The sequence below is a fragment of the Strix aluco genome, chromosome 1, assembly GCF_031877795.1.
Source record: "Strix aluco isolate bStrAlu1 chromosome 1, bStrAlu1.hap1, whole genome shotgun sequence".
Classification (NCBI taxonomy): domain Eukaryota; kingdom Metazoa; phylum Chordata; class Aves; order Strigiformes; family Strigidae; genus Strix; species Strix aluco.
The window spans coordinates 151,010,196-151,033,734 of NC_133931.1; the positions used below are offsets into that span (position 1 = coordinate 151,010,196).

At 43.5% G+C, this 23,539-nt stretch overlaps 1 protein-coding gene across 1 annotated transcript in view; it reads left to right on the forward strand.

Annotated features, from left to right (window-relative positions):
- Nucleotides 1-16,416, forward strand: part of NEK11 (NIMA related kinase 11) — a 123,173-nt gene extending 106,757 nt beyond the window's left edge. The window contains exons 17-18 of the mRNA XM_074840014.1: nt 3,647-3,749; nt 16,257-16,416. Coding sequence (XP_074696115.1) covers nt 3,647-3,749; nt 16,257-16,415 — 262 coding nt within the window. The 3' untranslated portion in view covers nt 16,416. The remainder of the gene's footprint in view (nt 1-3,646; nt 3,750-16,256) is intronic.
- Nucleotides 16,417-23,539: the final 7,123 nt, after the last annotated feature.

Sequence of the window (23,539 nt, forward strand, 5' to 3'; positions counted from 1 at the left end):
AAAGGTTCAGAGGTGTTGCCACATCTGATTGCAAAAGTAGAAATCAGAGTCTTCTCTAGTTTCGGTGTATTTGCTTCTGAAATAATGATCGCCTCTCAATGACAGTGCACCAGAATACAAAATGCTGCAGTTATTCAGCTAGAAACAACTTGCTGCTGCTCCTGTCTGTTTAGTCTTCCCCCACTCAGCTAATGTCACTCAGAAAAGGACTTCGATTGAAAGGAGGGGATGCCTCGCAGGCTTGCCAGATTGCAGTTTAATTGGATTCATTCCCCAGAAACAAAGACTCAGAAGTTTTCCAAGTTGAAATGACAGTGGTGCAAGAAATGGTTTCCTCCTTCTTCTTCACTTTAGCATCCTCATGTGTGTGTCCCCTCCCTACAGAGCTTGCCAGCAGATTTGCTTGAGAAGACCACATGCTGAGGAGCATTCAAGCCTTAACTCCAGTGGCATGTCGGGAAGGGAAGGCATGCAGAGGTGACAGCATGTGACTATGTGCTTCCACAGAGATGCAGATGCTCTGGAGAGGAACGACTCCCAGCTGGGGCAGGAAGATGTGTCTGAGCTTGCCCAGAACTGAGGAGAGAGGCTGGCAGGTCTCAGCAGGGTGCATGCAGAGCATGCAGTGGGCACCTCTGAGTAGTTGCCCACTGACAAACTGTCAGTGTCCCCTTGCTAACTACAATATCTCTAGTATCTGCACTCTGTGCGTGATTCAGACTTTGAAAAGCATTTCAAAACCACTAGCTGGATTCTGAAATGCAGTTCCTATTACTCTCTCTGCAGTTCCTATTACTCTCTCATTACTTGTTTTAATTATCTGCTTTAATTAATTTATATTAATTGATTAGATCAAGCCTATTCAGATTGTGTTTCTTCTGTTGTCTTGGTTCCAGTGATTCAGACCAGCTACTATCTACAACTGTCCCTGGCTCTGTATAGAAACAGTAGAGGAAGGATGGAGCATCCACCGTGGAGACCAAAATGGTGATTTATAATAGCTTGCCAGAATAGGCCTGCTGCTTCTGGGCAGGCTGAGAAACTCTGATCAAATCTAGAATGCATGGCTATTTCTTGAGACAAAGTCTTGACCAGATTCTGGGAGCTGAAGTTGTTGCCAACCCCTAGCACAGGTCGAGCATCTCCTGCAGCCAGGGATAAAGACTACCAGGTCAGAGGGGTAGGACATAGGGATGTGTGAGAAGTAAGCAGTGCCTGAAAATTATACCTTAAGCATTGCAAATGTTTGCTGTCTGTTCTCTACATGTACATCAGGCTACTGGAGGCAGCCCAGAACAAACTATGTATCTGTCACCTGTCCTTTCTTGAACCATGGGCATTTCAGTCCCTTCTCAGCCCCGTGGCTCTTGTCTGGAGAAAGACAATAGGAATCCTTTCCTAACTGCCCAAGCAAGGAGGCTCTTTATGCTGTAAAACACACAAACACTCCTCCCCACACTGATAACCGAGTTTGAAGTAGCACGTTTGCAGCTTCCTCTGAGAGAAGCAAAATGACTCAAGAAAGCAGGTGCCTGACCCATTAGATTATTTTCTGCCCCCCTGTTTCAGACCCCAGAATTGGGAAGTGCTAATTCATAGAATCATTCAGGTTGGAAAAGACCCTTGGGATCATCGAGTCCAGCCATCAGCCCTACTCTACAAAGTTCTCCCCTACACCATATCCCCCAACATCTCATCTAAACAACCCTTAAACACATCCAGGGATGGTGACTCCACCCCCTCCCCGGGCAGCCTGTTCCACTGTCTGACCACTCTTTCTGTGAAAAATTTTCTCCTAATGTCCAATTCTTGTTGCTTGTCCTTTTGCTTCATTTGCATCGAAAGTATAAGCCACTGTTGGAAAGAAATGTAGTTACAGCTTCAGCTGGGTGACACTAAAGACTAAATAGGAAGGCAAAGCTGAGAACACTGCAGCACTGGCACTGCTTGAGTGTCACACTGCTCACAGACCCTGAGAGGGATTTGTTGAGGTCTTGACATGAATACGCTGTAGATGCAACAGCTTTTTGCCACAGGTATATTGGAAGAACTCTATAAATGGCTGCATTTCACTGCTGGTATGTTCAATTGTCCACAGAGGTGTGGTACTCACAGTACAATGTCTTCCAAAATCTACGTAGATTATCCAGAATTAGCAAAGCTGTATCTATTTTAGGATACTTAGTGCTCTTTCAACAGTCTGTCTTGGGATGGAAGTACACACCCTGGTTCTTGTGTTTTTATTACATCAATAGACTAAGGCACTGCTGAGCATACTCAGCAAGCAGGTGGTCTGCTTTCCGTAGCTGTGCTGCTGGGCTCTATGCAACTCCTTCTTCTAGCTAAGTAATGGGCAACAAAAGTCTGGTAAGTCATCTAGCTGAGCTTTAACAAGCCTATACGATCTTCTGCTGGGATTTGGTCAGCCAGACAGCCTGGCCTCCAGGAAACAGCATCAAGTTCGCAGCCTCTCACACAGCTCCAGTAAAGAAATAGTCAATCTTTAAGGGAAACGTCTTCCTAAAGATTTAGTGTCTGATTCCAAATCTCAGTATTCACACTCCTTCAGCTGCTGCTTAGTCCTGGAAACTTCAGTTTCTAAATGTAACCCATCTGACAGAACTCAACTGGCAACAAGGGCTGCACTCAAGTTTAACGATGTGAGCCAGAAACAAGGAAAAGATCTACTAAATTTCGTTGTCCTTGGTGAGTTTATATTCCCAACTTGCAAAGAGAAATCAGATGGTTGAATGAATATTATTTTTGTTGAAGGGCACAACAAAGCTCTAGCAAGATAGGTAAGCAGTACCATTGCAACTATACTCTAAAGTAGAGCTAGAACTTAAACAATTTTTACTGTATTTTCCTCTGGTGAGGCAGTTGCTAGGACGGATGACTGTGTCCCCCTGCTTTCTTGTGCTAACCTAAATGAAGAAACTAAGATTCACTCTGTTGAGGTACAAGACTTGCAATGATCTGTGCAACTTGACTCTGTCAGCTGCTCCTTGGTTTGCCAGCACCCCTCTGTCTGGCCAATCCACTCTGACACCTGTGCAAAACAAGTATGTCCCAAGGCTGGTCCTTCTCACCCATCACTCTCTGCTTGAGCAGATGCCAACAGACACCTTCTCTGGGTTTCATTGCCAGGGAGTCCTGGGGAAGGGGGTCTTTGGAGGGACTGGGTGATGCCAGGCTGGAGTTGGTGTGGAAAGCTGAAGGAATCTCACAGAGCTGTGCTGGTGTGAAGTGTCTGATCTGTGAGTTGCAGCCACATGAGGAGATTGGTACATGGTCAGCACAAACCTCCCTCCCTCATCCAGAGGGAGAGATAAGCACTGGGTTCCCATCTGAAGATAAAAACAGTCACATAATTAAGGATGAAGTGCTTGGGCAGGATGGCACATACAGTTAGGTGGATGTATTAGCTCAGTTGGATTTATTGGAGCTATATGTCACTTTCCAAGGAAATGTCTGGCAAATTCCCCATGTCCTTCAACCCCCTTCCTCCCCATCTATTTCCCATAACAGCAGTCAGATGTATGAACTGTTATTAGCATTGTTGCACTCCATCTGTTCCTGAAAATAGAGAAAAAATTGTAAGTCTACAAAAATAAGCAGAAGCCTAAAGCATTTTGTTTGGTTTCAGGAGAGAAATGGCTTGGCCCTTCAGGTGTGTCATCATCGTATCAGCTTTCAGTACTGGAAGAGCATCAGCCTTTGCTGAAGTCTTTGCTGTTCAGCTTGCCCAGGTGAAATTATACTGTTCCTGCTCTCATCACTCTTGTTCACTGTAATCCTTGTATTGCTTTAGCCAAACTCCTTAACTGGATTCCTCCTTGCAATAGTGAGGCTATAACTTGCATTGCCCAGCTCTGCATCTGTCTTTCTTGGGTTGCTTCCCCAAGATGCTCTCAGAGATTGAGGGTACCTCTTCCAAGGATTTGGAGAGACCTTTGCAAGAGCAGCATTTGTTCTTTCTGATCAGCCAGGAACTCACTCACTGATGGTACAAAACTGGAGTACCAGCATTCTCCAGCAGCACTGCTGGTTAAATAATGCCTGCTAGGGAAAAGGAGACAAAAGGGAATATGAGATAATGAAAACAATTAATAGGTACCATTCTGAACCACATCAGTACTGTTACACTGGTAAAGGAGGATGGATGACTGAAAAACTGTGGTGATAAGGATGTCCTAGTATGTAGCTAGTAGCTTTTGTATCTGCTTTCTGAAGAACATATCTTCCACTCTCAGGAATATAATAAACTGGGTTTTTCTTGTGGACTGTAAACTATGCTGATGTAAATTGGTGCAAATCCACTGCCTTCACTGAAGTTTTACTGCTTTATAGCAGCTGAAGGTCTGGTTCCACCACTTACTGACTCTACAGACAAATCCAAGAACTTGCTTGACAAGGTTTGTGAGTCTGCAGCACCTTACAGGTGAGCCTCAAAACAGAACCAGAGGAAACAACAGCACAAAGGATCTTTTCCAAATTTCAGGGCTAAGTCTGGAGCTACTGCACAGGTCAGGGTATTATAAGCCACCTTTTATTTCTCCAAGGCTTCATGTCTCCCCGTGTAATCTGAGCTGGGAAAATTCAGTCTTGCGATTGCCTATATGAAACTATTTCCCTGCATCTCACAGACTCCCTGGGGGTCTGAAGCCTGTGCAGCACTGAGGGCCCCAGGACAGAGAAACGCAGAGGTGTGTCAGGCTGAAGAGACGTTGATCCGGGCCACAGGTGCACATAGCTTTAGATCTGACAGTTGGGTTTAGCCCAAGGCCAAAACAACAGTGCTAGGGATGCGGGCAGTTGTGAGCTTTGTCTTTCTCTTGACATATCACCTCCGCATGAGGCCAGCTGCACTTACATCCCAGCAGCAGAATAGCTGGGCTCTCCCAAGTTACACAAGCAAAACTTCCTTCCGTGTACTGAGCCTCACTTGTAGCTGACCTTAATTTCCCTGTACTCAGTACCCAGCAGCATTACAGACCACAATGAGGCTTGCAGCAGGGAGCACTGAGGCCAGAAAGCAGTATCTGACAGGGCCACCAGGTCATCACTACAGCCAGGGATCTATATAGGAGAGCAAAAAAGAGCAAAGAAGAAAATAATAACAAAAATAGAGCTGGAAAAATGAAGCCAAAATTGCACAGGAAATAACAGCAAAGAAGAAAAAAATGTTTGGAATAGAGTTTCTGCAAAAGGTCATTTCAAAGGTCAGGCCAGGCTCAGGGAGACAGCAATGACAGGAATACTAAACATGTCAGGAAATGTAAATACATTCTTTTTCCAGTGTTCACAGAGGGATAATGAGAGCAATGCCGGGGACAGCCATGTACTTTCAAGGGGAGTAAAAGAAATAATGAAGGAACTCCAGGTAAAGCCAGAGCAAGTGATAAAGGACTTGCTTTTGTTGCAGCCTGTTAAAGTTTCAGGGCAAAGATTCAGCTCCTGAGGATCTCAGCAGTGAGCAGGGAGAAGCCAGGGCTGTGCTAGATGGACGGACCTCCCTCGTTATGCTGCCACTGCGGTCTTGTGGCAAGGTCAGGCAAATGACGCAGGTAGTAATGAGTCAGGCTCCTTGAATTCAGCAGCTAGCAGGTCCAGCCGGATGGAAAACACCCGGAGAAGTGTAATTTGATTAAAAATACTCTGCAAGGACTAACAAAAGAAGATCATGCTTAACAAATTATATGGAAACTTATTGTTCCTGAAGTGGGTGACATTAAGAGCTGACTGGCAGATGCCGTGGGTGTAATTTACCTGGCCTTCAGTACAACCTTCACTATAGAATAAATGAATACATTAAATTTGCATTTATATAGCTCCTTTTCATCCACACGCCACAGCAAAGCACTTTGCAAACATCACATGGGCCATACAAAAGATGCATCCATGACAAGTTGGAACAAAAAGATTATTGGGAAAGCAGTTCTCGAAGAAGCTGTAGATTGGAGGCATGGATGTCTCTTGTCTGAGGTGCACAGTCCACACCTGGGGCCCATAGTCTGTCCACTGGGGATGTAAGCCCGCAAATCCCTTGGAAAACTACAAAAGTGAGTTCTCGCTGGCCAACTCACAGAGACTTTCCCTCTCCTCAGGGCCAATCCCCAACCAAGGGTGTCTGGGCTGCCTCCTACCCTCTTTTGGCTTTTAGTATACACATTGGTCTGAAGCAGACTCACACCTCCCAGGTCCTGCAGCAGCAGGTGGAACTGTATTAGTACATGGTGCTCCTGCTGAGGATGGAGCATAACGAACAAGTCCCTTAGCAAAATGTGTATAAAAGCTTCTTTATTTTTAATTGGCCTCTGCTATAGCAATATTGCACTTCACAGAAGCAATCATTTAAAATAAAAGCCTCATTTAGAAATTATCATAATATTTTAATAGGTGATCAAGGGTTTTTTCAGTGAAAAACAGCAAAATCGTTTCCAGGTAGCTGAGATGCAATTTATATCACCCTTATCAATATATTAGTATTTCTTTTTTATTTTTATGAAAGGTGCTTGTTGAACAGTTCTATGGTTGAAAGCATTCCTGAAGTTGAACCCTGCTAGCAATCACTTCAAGGCTGTGCAAGGCAGGAGGATGGCATTTTCACACTAAATGTTTCAAAATCATGACTAATGTGGAAGAGTTAAAGATGACTTTCATGGTTTGCTCGTGGAACCAGCTTGGAATTTCAAATTGTCATGTCAGAAAAATCACTATTAACTGCTACCCCAGGCCTGGCACTGCACCAGGGAAGCTGGGGGCTTGCTCTGGCACTGCATCATCACTAATGAAGAGACAGACTCTGCTGTCCATCTCTCAGATTTACTGGCCAAATAATGAGTAGAAGTTTATAGCACATACAAGAAATGGACACTGTGGATTTGTGAAGGTTGTCTAGCTTCAGTTCAGCTCCACTCTGAAAACGAAATGTGATTGCACTCTTGTTTTACTGAGGAGGGATTGTGAAAAAATGGAGTAGGAGATGAAATGGGGAAGGAGGGGTCTGGTCTTTCCCCTCCAAGCAGTTTCCTGAATCCTGGGAAACTAAAGAGAGGCAGCAGAAGGAGCCTACCAACCATGGGTTCAGGATATAGCCCAAGGTCTACAGCTCGGTGACCCCAGTTCCAGTAGAGAGGGACTATAACTTTGTCTCCCTGTGCTCAGACCCAGGGCACTGTCATGTGTACAGTCAGTCCCGGCCAGGCTGCTCATGGTCTCTGCCCTCTTCTGTGTGATGTAGCCTTTGATGCCTTAGGACACAACTTTACAGTAATTGTGCCAGCAAGGATCTTAGCAGAGTGCTGGCATGAGGTCTGCACAGTATTTTGCAGTTCCTGGTTATCGGTTTATCCTGTGGGCTTACAAGCATTGCATTATCTCCAGCACTGTTATAGTCCCATGCAAGCACAAGCACATCCCTCCACAGCTGTATGTACTGCAAACTTGTATGTGGAAAGAATATCTACCAGCAACTTCAGTGGCTCTAACTAGCTATTTGCAGTTTTTTAAAACAAAAAGACTTGCCCCTGTTACTTTGTAACTTATAACCATTTTTTCCTGTTTTAAAGCTGTATAAAGTGCTTTGCCAGTATAAATAACAGTAACTTAAAAATCCATCTCAAAGTTGTGTCTTCTTCAAACAATCCTTGACTTATTTCTAAAGCATTTACTATGTGAAACAATTATAAGAAATTACACTGGCAGCCAAAGACAAGCTGTCTCCAGAGTCTGATTTTAACAGATTATTTTGATTAGAAAACACCAGGGAGTGTTAGTGAATGACAACCTGGAGAACTGGTTTATGGCAGTCTTTTCAACAGCTATCTCTCCGCACTTACTTCACATCAATCTTAAATGAGTATCTCCTTCAAGGCTTATCTCATCTGCTCCAATTTTAGAAACAACTTAATAAAGTGCATTTATCACCTCTTCACCACATGGAAGCTTGGCTAGTTCTGCCTTTACGTGGCTCTTACGTGCATCTCAACCTTGATCTCGTTTTCCTAAAAATACACTCATCAGCCTTTTGGTGAAGGGCATTTCCTCCTCCTTTTTCACTCCTTGAGGCTAACATCTCTGAGCTGTACTCATGCTGTTGCACTAAACTGTTCATTTTTCATACTTCAGCTTTTAGTGAGCATCAGTAATGGTTGTAGCAGGGTGTTTGTGATCCTACTGCCTTCATGTTTCAACACTGTAAGGCATGGGGCATGGTTGATAGTGCTGTTTTGCAGGAAGGCAAGGTGCTTTTCTCCCAGGCTTCCAGTGCCAGTCAATGTATGTGCACAAGTGGCTTCAGGCCAAGCTCCTGAGATGGAACTGGAGTCTAGCTAAAATCCCAGGTGTCACATACACATTCATTAACATCAATGTCGTTTAATGGTACACAGTGTGCATTTTAATGAGACTTGTCTCTTAACATGTGCTGGGCCTAGGCCAGTCTCTGCTCCCATCTGAAACTCCACTGGAAAGATAACCAAACCTTTATGATGGAAGAAAAATATGTTTTGGTACAATGCAAAGATCCACTAGTGTCTTCCTTCTGCTTTTCATTCTTCTCAGTGGAAATATTGATATTCTTGGTTATAATGTGGAGCAAGAGGATGTAACTCAGACTGACTCAACTTCCAGGAGCTTTTCATACAGCCTGTGGGTGTTTCTCAGTAATTCTGTGTCATGGGCTGGCCTTGAGGCCTCTTCTCTCCAGCCCTCTTCTCAGGAGGGCCAGTTGCAATTTCAGCTTCTGTGCTCAGTTCCTGTCCTTCACTTTGTCTCTTGGGGAGGGGATGGGGAGACAGGGGACCCACCTGCATGGAGGTGAAAAAAACCCCACAATATTCCATTCCTGTAAGGAGCTAAGCTCGCTCCCCATGTCTGCCTCACATCAAGGACAGGATAATTCCCACACCCTCAGGGCACCCCGACTCTCATGGGGCTTCATGGGACTGTCCTACATGACTGCAGTGGTAACACTGTGGTTTTCCACTCTAATTGGGCTGCTTTGCTAAGTTTATTATTTTACTCTTACTCTTCTCAGATCATCATGGTGTCTTGTTCTCTGCTCTCATACCCAATATTCCACCATTAGTATTTTGTATACAGCAGGGTCCCTCAGCAGAGTCATGCACTCCTTGCTGCTGCATAACATTTTTGCTCCCACCCAAACTCAGTGTGCACTGGAGAGTTAGTACGCTTTCACCCTGAATCAGGTCTTGCCTCCACCTCAGCATTGCTTCCACTGCTGTTAGCCCTTCTCTCCCTTGGCATCCTGGGTGCCTTTGAATGGCATGCACATTTGCACAATTGTTGTTCTTTTTTTCTGATGTCAACAGCTTGTGCCAGATGCTGCAGGCTTGTATTGGGGAGCCTACTCAAGTCTGAGGTGGTTAAATGGTTTCAGGAATAAGCCATGACTAAGTTTCCAGGGGTCAAAAATGGAAGCATTTCTCTCCTACATGGTGTAAGTCTTGCTTGGTGCGTGTTCAGTTCACTGTCAAAAGCTACCACCACACACAAGGTTTGTGTGGACTTGCTGGTATCACTAGCATTCATGTTTTTATGCACTGGAATAATTTCTACAGTGACCTTCTATTAACCCATGTATTGACCACTTTTAAAAGAGTAATGAATTCCTTGTGACCCACCAAAATAGAGCAGAGTGTGGGCTGCCTGGTGACGTTAACAAGATGATTGAACAGACAGCAGTCCTCTTGTCGAAGCAATGGGAAGGAGCGATGAGCAAGAGGAAAGAGGTAAATTAGCTCTTTTCATGCTGGAATAGGGAGCATGTAATAAAAAAAGAAGTCATTCAGAAATAAATGACTGAGATGGCATTTAATCCAAATCAAAGATATACACACATGCCTATTCTCACACATATTCTCTCTGGTCACAAGTGGTGTGCCCCAGTGCTCAGTATTGGGGCCAGTTCTGTTTAATATCTTTATCAATGATCTGGATGAGGGGATCGAGTGCACCCTCAGTTGGTTTGCAGATGACACCAAGTCAGGCAGGAGTGTTGATCTGCTTGAGGGTAGGAAGGGTCTACAGTGTGATCTGGACAGGCTGGAGCGATGGGCTGAGGCCAATTGTGTGAGGTTCAAGGCAACCAAATGCCGAATCCTGCACTTGTGTCACAACGACTCCATGCAATGCTACAGGCTTGGGGCAGAGTGGCTGGAAAGCTGCCTGGCAGAAAAGGACCTGGGGATGTTGATTGACAGCCGGCTGAACATGAGCCAGCAGTGTGCCCAGGTGGCCAAGAAGGCCAATGGCATCCTGGCTTGTATCAGAAATAGCGTGGCCAGCAGGGACAGGGAAGTGATCTTACCCCTGTACTCGGCACTGGTGAGGCTGCACCTTGATTCCTGTGTTCAGTTTTGGGCCCCTCACTACAAAAAGGACATTGAATTACTCGAGCGTGTCCAGAGAAGGGCAACGAAGCTGGTGAAGGGTCTGGAGCACAAGTCCTATGAGGAGCAGCTGAGGGAACGGGGGTTGTTTAGCCTGAAGAAAAGGAGGCTGAGGGGAGACCTCATCGCCCTCTACAACTACCTGAAAGGATGTTGTAGTGAGGACCCACCTTGTGTCAATCTCTTCTCCCAAGTAACAAGTGACAGGACAAGAGGAAATGACCTTAAGTTGTGCTAGGGGAGGTTTAGACTGGATATTAGGAAAAATTTCTTCACTGAAAGGGTTGTCAAGCATTGGAATAGGCTGCCCAGGGAAGTGGTTGAGGCACTACCTCTGGAGGTATTTAAAAGTTGTGTAGATGTGACACTTAGGGACATAGTTTAGCAGTGGACTTGGCAGTGCTAGGTTAATGGTTGGATTCAATGTTCTTAAAGGTCTTTTCTAATCTAAACAATTCTATGATTCTATGAAAATCCTGTAAGATTTATTTGACAGAGAGGGAACTGATCTTGTCCCCTGCCCACCACTGGGAGTTATCATTTGTCTTTGCTTTATTCTCACCACAAAGATGCAAATGGAGGTGAGAAATGGCTCGACAGAAGTCTAATCTCATGACAAACACAAGAGTAATATTGAGTTTCTTTATAAATGTAGTTCAGCATTATCACTATTCCTGCATGACAATGCTCAGCGTTATGTGCTCAGGCTGCCTTTCAAGGATGGTGCATTGGTCAAGAAAGTGTTTTCAGAGAATATCCATAGTGATCTCCTGGCTTCTCAAGAAAGATTTTAAACCCTTACACAGGCAAGTCAAGGCTGCTGGGAACATTAAAGTCCTGTCTTTGATCTTTCCAGGAAGTCAGTAGTACGCATCCGCAGAAATTCCCTCACACCTGGAAGAGCAGAAAAATGCTTTTTTAACTGATTAATTAGCAGACGTTACTGAAATGTTGGCTAGATTGGGCAGCTGTCAGGCTAACCTCTGCAACAGCAAAGGCTGGAGAAAATGCCCTTGTGGCCCTCGCAGGCCCATAGGGCATTCTGGTTCATGGGGGCTGTTGTGCTCCATTACACATACGCAGAGATCTGCCGGGCACCAGAGCCCAGGCTGCACCTTGTAACTGTGGGGCTACACTGACCTAGGCTGATGGAGCCACCCTGTCAAGCCTGCCCAAGGGTAACGCAACATATCTGGGGTTCTCAGTGGCATTATACGTGCTTTTTTCAGCTCTACTTCCCCTGGTCATCACTGCTTTGAAATGTGAGTTTATTTTAAAAAAGAAGGCGTAGCTGCTCTGGTGTTTTTCCACATCTTGTATCATCCCTCCCTACAGAGAAATGGAAATAGGTGTTTGGAGGATCCTTCAATTTCTATTAGTGAAACAGCTACTTAAACCAGATAAGCCAAACGGTGTGTTTTCAAGTAAATCCATGAGAAATCACACTAGTGAAACAGTGATGTGGTGTCCAAGGCCTGGGAAGAATATGAGTCTCCTGCCTCCCTTTGCCTTTCTCACTTGCAGTGGCAGAGCCCAGTCCCAGCCCTCACATGCATTATTCTGTTCTGATGCATTGCACACAGTGACCAAGGGAAGACTCCTAAGGGCATGCTGGCCAATATTTTTCCTCTTAGAAGTCTAAAGCCAGAAACCAAAGCCCAAAGCCAAGTGTCTGGGGCAAAATTATTATTTTCTTTAGATTTTCCAAATTGATAAGCATTACAAATTCAGCAGATGCCAATGATACTGCAAGTCCTTAGAAAGCATGTTACAAGTCCTCACAATTAATGGTACTGTATGTACCTTAGTTCTTGGGAAAAAATAGCAAGTCAATTTTATTAGCTGTCTCACAAGAAGATGCTAAACTTATGTCTGAAAATATCCTGGTCTTATCATTGACAAGTCCTGCCTTTTGATTTCATAAAAGTACAGGACCTGAGTATCTTCATTCCAATTCTAAGCCTAATGGTCTATTAACATATGTATATCCTGAAAGTAGAGAGATAAAAGAATATACAAAATCTTTCACCTTTACTATTTGAGTAAGGAAGAGGACTGTTATCTAGCTTCTCATAAAGACTCTAATGTGCACAAGGAGCCAAAAGCAGAAAATTGGTGGAGAAAAGGCTGTGTCTACATTAAGAAGTAATATGTAGTGCAATAGGAGTAGATCTGTAGAGTGATGGAACTGGTACCAAGGACCAAAGCTGGCACTATCCATCAGAACACTTTACTTTGGAAGAGCTCCAGTCCAGTCCTGTCAATGACCATTAGAGGCTGGAACTCATTAGGTATGTCCCACATTTTCCAGTTTAGTTTAATCTGAAAGAACTCCAGTTTGTCCACTCTGTAATCATGCCATAATGCAAACCAATGCATGGAAAGTGAAGACAATCAGGAGATTTGCTTTAAAAGTTCTTTCTGATTTGAACTGGAATTTGAACCAAAGCAGGAAAACCCCCGCACTGATTAAAGAATTCACATCACGTATTTTCAGTCCATGCCCAGTTCTCACATCCAGAAAAAAAAAGTGAGGAAAGACAAAATTCACAAGTTTGTTCAGCACTTGTTGCAGCATCTTCTGTGCTTTTTGATGCATAAATGAAGTGGGAAGCCTTCACTTAAAGAGGTCTCGGGGAGTTGTGTATATGGAAAGCTGCATGCTGAATTCTGGGAGCTTGTTGTGATACTGCAGAAGCAGAGATAATCTGTGACATTGGCTTTTTAGCTTAAAAGTATGACTAATTAATAAATGCTCAAAAGGTCTTACTCTATGACAAGAAAAGTGCAATTTAGGTTCAGGTTCAGCATTTGTATTACAGTTTTCTCCCTGCTTTATGTACCCATTCCTGTTACCATCCATCTGATCTTCAAACTGAACAGGTGAAGTTGCATCCCTACTTCATAAGACTAAAGCAACACATATTGCATGGGTGAGCATTAAGTATCAATCTTTATATGTCCTTGAAGAAACCCGGAAAACCTCTGCCTGTAAGGACGTGAAAAACTGTTAAAACAGAGAAGACAGATTGTGGCTGATGAGGGGCTGTAAGATGAGTCCTCTCTTTGAGGAAAGACCTACAAATTAAAGGTGACTTACAAAAGCTTTCCTTTTGAAAGGAGATAAGTTCAGAGATCTGTCTCACCAGAAGTGTGTGTACCAGTGAACGCAGAGCCTGCCCGCTTACGAGGGCAGAGGTGACCTGTCTCCATCTTCTTGCACTGCAACTTCTTACCACGAAACTAGGCTTATGCCCTCATGAATTTGCCTTGCATCCTCATGTTTCGTGTGGCAAAACATCCCTGGATGACTTGACTGTTTCTCCAATGTGGTTTGTGCTGTAGCAGCATCTCCTGAAAAACAAGTACTGCCTGGTGCTCAGACAGCCTCACATGCCATGGGGACAGCAAGCTGGGTCAGTGCTGAGGGTATCAGTGCATACTAAGCTCCATGGGGCTAAAAACAGTTGAGTTTTAAGATAATTTGTGGCCTCAGCCATTGGAGGGTAGGTGTATATTTTGGTCAAAACCTGGCTAAAGCACTTAGGATAAAGCTTGACTTCCTGCACAGCATGGCGGAGAGAGGAGAGGGAAGTCAAGAGCAAGGCTGAGCTTGGCTGGCTGGGTGGCAGGGTCTGCATCAGTGCGTGTAAGGACTTTTGAAGCAATCATGCAGCAAACAACATTAAAATTCAGACCCTGCATGTGTTTCATGGATCACAGAATAACAGAGGTCAGAAAGGAGCTTGGGGTCATCTGGTCTCACCTCAATCTACAGTAGAGATAACTCTCAAATCAGAGCTGGGCCTTATCCATCCAGGTACTGAAAAAAATCTCAAAGGATGAAAGCTTTAACACTTGACCTCTCCCACAGTGATTTTTTTTTTTTTTTGTCCTCTCTTCCAAGTTCTCCTTGCTGCAGCCTGTGTCCATTGATCTTAAATTTTTCAAGGAGGCAGTGATGCCTCCCATTCAGCTGTTCCTCCACCACAGAGCTATTTCTCACAGTTGGCCAGAGCCCCAGGGCTGTCCCAAGTACAGGATTTTGCATCTGGTTTTGCTGAACTTCAGGATATTACAGCCAGGATGTGGTCCACGGGTGCCCAGACAACCTTTTTTAGAGCAGACATCAGCTAGTATAGCTAATGAAGGCTTACCACAATCAGCAGCAAAACCATTAGGATCTGTCTCTGAATTTAGAGAAAAGTACTAATGGCAAAGCAGTCCTCTAGAGGAGGACATGAAAAAGAAAATGGATGTAAAAAAAAAAATATAGACTGTCCCAGTCCCTTCAGTCTTTCTTGGATGAAGAGACCTCAGAACTATGTGGAGCTTATTCACTGGGTACCAATTTCTAACAAACCATGACTGCACACAAATGCAGGCTGTACTTTAGCAGGGCCTGAACCTGTGATCCCTGAAGCAGAGACCTCTAACACTTGTGCTCCGAGGAAACCACTTGTGCTTTGAAACACGAGGAAAGCTGTCCACTCTCTGGGACCAGCCGCTTGAGGGAGCCAAGATGACATGCACTAAGAGCCAGCTGGTTATGTAAGCATTTTCAGTGTTTTAGCTAGAATCACTCACTTTTTCTGTAATGCTAAATCTGTTGGGTCAGAAAGCTCTGAGTGCTTCTGTCTCAGATTTAAGTGCTTTTAAATTTGGCTTCCAAAGTAAGTCTTGCACAGTCATGCTGTGTTTGTGTTTAGTCTGTCCCCTCTAATAACTTTTGATGGTGTCTCAGTTTCCAACAGATTTAGTAGCTGTTCAAAAGTCTTAACATTAACTTTCTACAAGTTGCATGAAAACAGTAATGAAAATAGATAAAATGGGGTCCTTTTATGAAATCAGATAATATAGTTGGATAAAATACACAGCTTCTTGACCCATAAAATTTCCTTCAAGTTTAAGCCTACTGTCTCTAATTTAAACATTAGAGACTCCACAGAGGACAAAATTATAGCTTATAGGAAAGCAGTTACATGCTGTAGGAAATCAGGATCCAGTGGTTGAGGAGATACTCATTTAGATATTACCCAGTGACTTTCTCAATATGATTCCCTTCTATCCCCACCTGCTCCCCACAACTCTCTTTCCCCAAGACCCAGGTGCTATTTTCTCCCATCTCATGAAATCCAGCTGCTACTTTAATGTTAAGCCAGCATTTTTAGGAACTTCATGACTCCAAGGAGAAAGCTCAGAGACTTAACTTGTCCTAGTTTTTTTAGTCCATGGAGCCAAGGGTCTTCAACTCTTTTGGATCCCACAAGAAATTTTGCCTCTCCTAATAGGACTTTTTACTACCCGATTCAACAATTTCAGTCTGAGAGTATCTGCAACCACTTCAATGACCCTGTGTGAGGGTGGTGGGACCTTGTACCCATGGTGATCTTGTCCCTAAAGGACTACGGTCTGCTAGGCACGACATGAGCAAGGAAGAGAGAAAACTGAAAGTCAGGGTAAGAGGCAAGGGGAGGCAGAGCAACCTAAAAGAGAGGATTACATGCAATGCTTACCTCACACCTACAAGGACCACCACATCTCTCCGTCTCCAGTTTTAGTAAGTTGTAATCTTCTGTGGGTGTGTTATGGACAAGTTTTTGCAAAGGCTCTTAAAGGAAAAATGGTAAAACAAAGTTCAAGTTTTGTGAACCATTGTTCAAGTTTCCTTTAAAATGCTGTTCAAATTTCAAAAATGATTGCTACAAGCCTGCGGAAAGTGACAACACAACCCTTTGATTTTACTTGTAATTCATCTCCACACATACTGGGGAATAGTATTAGCATTTTGGCAGCAGTGTTGCTTTATGAGCTCTCATTTGACTTTCTTTTTTCTCCCAGGCGGATTTATTTCTTGTCCACATCAAAATGCAGAGACTGCTCCATCTATCAGGTCCATGGCATGCAAAGGAGATATTATCAAAACGCATCTTACATCCTGGCAAGGAAAACTCAGTGTCAGCAGAGGCATTCAGCAAGTGGACAGAAACAGATGCCTGAAACAAAGTTTTCATATTAACAGATGCTGTACCGAATAAATCAATAAATCAAAAAATAATAACAAATTACAGCAATGGCATTATTGCTATACACTGAAATACAACAGTAGCAAGTCCAGCCTATAATGCCACTTGACTGTAAGAATAATCTTGGAAAGACTCCACCTGGGGCTAGGGATAGGATTAGCACATGACAGAAGGATGATAATAAACAACATGTCTCTTGCCCAGAACAAACCTTTCTTCTGAATAGACAGAAGGTGTCAATTCAAGCACATTAAATCCATGCATTTTTAAAAAAGACCTCATTTTGTAGTGTATATATGTATGCGTCTCTCTCTCTCTCTCTTCATATACATAAACATATATATAGGTAAACATACACACACACATATATTTCTTTCCTCAGCATCATGAAAGATGGAATGGCCTATATGTAAAATACCTATACATGAAGGTTTATGGTATAAAAATCTGTCTCCCAGCAGTCCCACATATATATTGTAGAAACTGTTGTGAAGGAGTAAAGGTAAGCATTAGTATCATTCACCTTCTGTCATCTTGTCCTTGTATTCAGGAAAAAATGTGTCTATATTTAGAAAGTAGAATTAGCACTGAAGCAATTTTCACATCACTGGTCCTTCAGCCTCCTCAAATATTGTTTGTGGTATCTGCTTTCATGCAAGAGGTTGGGGCCATATAAAAGCAATCACAAGGATGGAAATGTTCTCAGCAGGAGGAAAAGGGATTGTCAAAAAAGCAGAAGAATAAGACTTCTGAATGTTTTGTAGTCCTGGGCATCCATATGCCATTTAAGCTATGTAGAGTGTTAACAGATAGATCTAAAAATAAAGAATGTGTTATTTATTACCATATTAAGCTTTCAAAAAAAGGACCTGAATACGTTTGACTAATAAGCTACATCAGATCACATCCATAGGAAGACACATGGATATAAATTGGCTGAAGTGGACATTTATAGGTCTTTGTGAGGCCATTCAGGAGCTTAGAGATAAAATTACTTTTCTTCTAGGGAAAATACATAGAACAGTGTCATTTTTTAAATAACTTTGATGGCATCTATACGCCATCCTATACCTGCCCATGCCCAGCTTCCCCTAGGTAGATATGCATAATTTCAGATTCATTTCAGAACAAGATTTCTCCAAAGGAAAATATGATCCAAGGGAAATATGATACCAGAGAGCAAATTAAATGGAGAAAACAAGCCACTGATAAGATAGCATAAAGGTTGTTTGTTGGATCTCATGACCTTCCAGCCACGAACAAAATAAACTGCTGAATACACTGGGATATAAAGAATTAATTTACAAGCAGGACAACCTGGATCAGCTTTCTCAGGCTACCTTCTCACGAAGTCTGCATTTATATTTGAATCCTTGCCTAGCTATGCTGAATGGAGAGAGATTAGCAGGAGACGCTGGAGTGATGATGACTTGTTCTGCCATCTGATGTCTTTTTACGGTCCAAGGAAAGAGGTACATGGGTACCAGGAAACATCCAGTTTGTCTCCACACTGCTCTGTGTGAGATAGGCCATGTTCAGGGGCAAGGCATGGGTCTTGAGCATTGCAATGATTTTTGTGGGAATTAGACTTAAATGATGACTGCTCACTGTTGTAATTTAATCACTTAAATGATAACTGCTCATTGCAACCATACACATAGAGCTTATAAAAAAAGCATCAAGAGTTGAGGACTTCAGAGTCTGTGGTGCTCTTCCTGGGCTGTTCGGCTGGAAAGACATGGAAATGGCTCTCCTTTGGTCCAGTTCAAAGTCAGAGTAGTCAGAGCAGTGTTATGGTCTTTTGTGGGTATAAAGTAAGGCTCCATTCTCTCTTCCCTCATTCTCCAGCCAGGCATGTCCCTGTCCCCATGCTAAACATCCCTTCCCCACACAATGAGACCAACTCAGGACAGTCCGGTGGTACATCAGCCCTGCCAGACATCAAGGAATAAAGTCCAGAAAGGGAGAGAGCACAAAAACATATATCGGAACCATGGATAAATCTTTGGCAAAGGGAAAAGCCCTGATGGAGAAGGAAACACCCAGACCATACAAAAGTTTGTTTGGTGATGAAATAGGGAGGGAAAAAATCTTCTTCTCCTCAACCCTTGATTTCAAGACATGCATTATATATTGTTTCTTTACATATTTATCCACTGCCTTTTACCAGAGCCTTTTTTGAACCTCACCTTGGAAACTACTCTGCGTGTTAGCCTAAGGAACCAATCTGAATGCAGTAGTGCTGTCGATAACTTCTGATGACATGGTGAATGTTAATTGCATTTGTCAGGCTGAAGTTTCAGAGAGGAAGTTTCCACTAGTTATATTAAAAAAAAAAAAAAAAAAAGAAGGGGGAAAAAGTGACAAAGAATGTCAGTGGATGTTCCAGGTTGCAAGTTAAACTCAGCTCATCCTAGAGAAAAGAGAGCTTTACCGCAAGGCACAAGGCCTTAGTACAGTCTTCATACTTTTGCACATGGGATTACTATTTGTTTTATGCCTTCCTTTTATTCCACGGTCTCCAGATGGCCAGAAACTGGTGTGAGATGTTATTGAAAGAACAACCATTACCTGTGTTTTAAAAGGAAAACCTACAAAAAAAGAATGAGTTTTGTTTTGAACTCACAGGTTTTATTTTTTTATATTCAAAGAGAAAAAGAAAAACTTTTTTCTGTTCTACCTGTAAAATTATATTACTTTTTGATTTTGAAAAGGTCACATCACCTGATGTAGTAATTGCATGCAGCTGTTATGTAATTGTTCCTCATATTTCTATAAAAAGGCAGTAATTGGAAGAGTTTCTTGAATGTTATTATGTGGCAGGTACCTCCTGGGGACAACAACAATAGCTATTCATCTGGAGGCAACAGTCCCCCATAGGGAGCTCAGAGCTGCCTGCAGGATCTGGCGTGGACCTCGGGAAGTTATGTGCTCCGGATCTTTGCCGTGGAAGACAACAGCGGAGCGTGGGCAGATGAACTTTGTCGGCTCCATCTGTCTCACCGGTTCAGTGAGTCAGCTTGGAAAGCAGTACATGCATGCACGCACCATTCCCCTCCCCAGGACCAGGAGCAAAAAACTTCCACTTGCATGGGCCAAATGCTGCCCGCAGCTGATCAACCGCTGCTTGCTGATGGAGGGGAGCAGGGCAGGTGGGGATCACTCCTCCACCTCATGAGGACACCAGTCTGGGGTGTGAGCCTTGCTCCCTGCAAGAGAGACTGTTCCCAGACAGTTGCAGCAGAGCATGTGAACTGGGACCCGCTGGCTCCTGGCTCCCTCCCCTTTCCTGCCAGACGCCCTGGAAGGGCTTGCATGGGACATTTGTCTCAGTGGGGTGGAATAGGAAAGATTTGCAGCTCTGAATCCCTGTTTACTGGAATGCCCATGTTGGGACTAAATGTCAATATATTAAAGGAAAAAAAAGGGACTCTTCTCTGTGTTCCCTGTCACTGGTTGCAAAGCCTTGCTTTGGCTAAAGGTATTGCCCAGCCTTCCCAAGCCCACAAAACTGTTCTTTAGTCTTCTCTCTCCAGCTTTACCTCGAAGAGATGATGAAGGCTGCGCAGTAATACACAGTATTTATATATTACAGTTACATTAGAAAACTGACTTTAAATAGAGCCTTATACTTTATAACTCAGTGTTTATGAGTTTCTGTTCAGAGAGGTTGTAGAGAAGCAATGCATGTTTTTCCTCCAGTTGACTGAATTGAGTGTCACTAATTTCCATCTCCTGAAGGCTGGCAAGAACGGAATGACTGATATATGCAGGACCTCCCCCCAGGGGAGTAAGTGCCAAAATAACTCATCTGAGGAGCTCCCCCACACTGGAGTGCCACCTAATGCTAACCGCGACGCCAGAGTTAATTGCAGCAGTCAGCTGTTGCATTTCATCTACAAGTCTCACTCAGTTTAATTAACCTTTTGGGAATTAACATTTTGTTGACTTACAGTACCTGCTTTGAATTTCTGGCAGTGTTATGGAAACACTGTCTTGATTGTAGAGCGACTTGTTTCACTCAGAGCGGGGTGATGCCCAAAGGCAATGCCTTTACAGAATGGTCCCTGGGCAGCAGCAGGTTGATCCTGGGTTGGAAGAGCCTGGAAGGAAAGAGCCCATACCTCTACTGGCCCTTGACTCATGTTCTATCATGCTGAAATTGCTCATTCACCCTCCCCACAGGGTCAGGTGCAAGTTCCTTGCTTCTCTCAAAGCCTCCTGAGGACTTTTCATACTTACTCATAACTTTGTGTTTACAGTCATTTCCAAGCACCTTCTTCCAGTTGGCAGTTGTTCTGCCCACAGTTACCAAATAACATTCATGTTCTGCTTCTGAAAAATCACCAGGTGATAACCCGCTGGGTGCAAGAAATGATGTCTGGCACAGGCAAGTGCAACTCATTGCCATACCTGGGATGGACTTCTCCCATCCATATGCTCTGTCTTCTGGTGCAGTGAGCTGTTGATAAGTCCAAGGAAGTGTCTGGCCAGGAATGAGACATAAGTATGGCTAAGCAATGTGTGTCTTGGGACTTGCAGCTATCTAAGAGCTAGCTTGGCCTTGGAATACAGTTTTTTTTCAGGTTCTTTAAATCAGGGTGGCAGGAATACTTCCACCAAAGAAGGTGTTTCTGGTCTCTCTGAAGAGACCTGTACTGCCACCTTCTCCCACGCCTCACCTTTTTGACCTACATCTAGTCTGTGGCTTTTCCCACCTTTGCTTATCTCTGGACGACATCTGAGGAACCACTGTGAGGGGCATGAGATGAAGTTATTGCAGGGGGCCAAAGGGAATGACAGCCACAGGGGCTGTGGCAAGTCAGACTGGTGCTTGGGCTGGAAAGGACTGCTGCAACGCCAGGGTGCAGGAAAGGGAGGTAACATCAATGTGCACTGGCTGGTGGTAGGCCGGGGATGCTGGACACAAGAGGGCTGCAAAGGCTGCAAAGCAGGAGGCATGTTAGTCACTGCTGAGTCATGCCCTCACTAGCATGACTGAATGCTCCCATTTCTTGCTGCCACTAGCTATTTGTCCTGTTTTTTCCTGTTTCAGTCACCACAACCATCTCTGAGAGGAGAGAGCATCTGGCCAAGGTGTTTGTCCCAGAAGCTGTGGGAGCACTGCCCAGCCCCACTGGTTTGCATGCACCTTCAGCAAGGGTAGTTGGCCTGGCCTCACCAGGAGAGGACTGTTTCTCCCAGGGCTAACTTAACCAACCTCATACCTTGAACTGACCTCCTACTGTTCTTCATGCCAAATGAATCCCAAGCTTCTCACCTGGGCATTAAACACCGCCTGTCTAGACCTCTCTTTCTTCTGACAAGGCAGCTGGGAAGGCATCTTTAGCGTGGCAGCACCCAATGCACTCCCAGTAACTCCCTCTGCAGCAAGCTGACCCTGCGTTCCTACCATCTGCTCTGTGGTTGACTTTCTCCCCTGCCTTTGTAGAGGGCTGAGAACAGAGGAAAATCAGTGTGGCTTTGTCAAATAATTGTGGGTTGTGTTCTGGGCAGAGAAATGAAAAAGCACATTAAAGATATCCTGGATCGATAGGATTCATGCAACATTTGAGCTTCCTCTGTTAGCTCTCATACTAATGCACTTTCATCTTTACCTCTGGTTTGGCAGACTTTAATGGGATCTACTGTAAAAACAGTTTTCTTTGGAAAGGGTAAGAAGGATATCATCTGTGAAAAACAACATGAAATACTGGATTTCCCATAATCATACAGAATTACAAAAAAAAAAAAAAAAAAAAAATTAATAACACTTTCCCTTCCCTACCGGAGATCTATAAACTTCTTACTCAGAAGTCTGACTGTAATTTAAGAATATAAATAAGAAATGCAAAAGACAAAATATGAAAAAGATGGATTTAGGTCATTTAGAAAGCTGCACAGACATTCAGCCATTTCCCTGGTAATTTAGCAGTCACTTCAGAAAACAACATAACATTTACACCCTTCACAGCAGAAAAAAGCAAAGTAGTCTGTTATCAAAGGAGTTGTCTCCAGCACATTTTCTGATTGAAGTTTGGTGGGTTTTTTTTATCCCCTCTCCAGGTGTATCAGTTTTGGCATGAAACAGAATAATTACTGCTGGTTTGTAAAGAAAGATGATAATTTGAAGCACATTCTGGGCTTTTTTTTCTTGAGGGAATTTAGCTGAAAAATTGTTCTTCTCAACTGCAATTTTCAATATTGCTGAACTACTGTACCATTCAATGTAGGAGTGACTGATTTGCTGCCATGTTGTTTGAGACTACATTTACCTGACTGCTTCTGTATTTTCACTTTTTGGAAAATTCTTTGGCAGAAAATGATATAATTGATTTCATATCATTTTGTTATTTTATGAGGAAGTGAATAAAGCTCAGTTTGACTGCTTCTATTCTGCATTTGGGGATGAGGGTTCAAAAGGGCCCTTGCTTCATCTAGCTGGTACGTTTCCTATAAACAGAGCCAGTCACAATTTCAGAGACTGAATTTGCAGTAGTTACTTTGCCAGGGAAAACATTTTATCGTTTGGTTGCTTTTATAAATAAACACAAGTTTTGATTCACCAGTCCACCTACACTCTGTTTTGTCAATGGAGTTACAACAGAACAGCATTGGTTTTATAAAAGAAGAATCATGCTTGTTATAGTCTATTACTAAGAAACACATTTTTTTCCAGTCCTTTTACCCAATAAAATTCTTTATTTTAGGGTATTATTAATCCCTCCCTGCCTTCCACCAGTCCAGGATATTGTCCGTATTAGCCTGGGTAAGAATAGAGGTTTGCATCTTAACAAAAGCAATGGGTGACTTCTCTTCCAAAATCCACTGCATGAGCTGAGACATCCCACCCCATCCCATGTTTCTTAGTAAGAAGCTTTTAGCTGGGCTATTCAGGCTTTCGTTTTTCACCTAAAGATGCAAGGAAATTCCCAGCTGAGATTATAGTGCCATCTACATTAATTATGTACCTAATTCTCATTGCTCTGGAAGGAGAGACAAACCTCTGAGCTCCCTGGAGTTCAGTCCCGTTTGATGCTCCCCTGCACCAGTCCTCCTGCTCAGGTCACTGTGACTCTCACTCTGCCAAACCTCTCC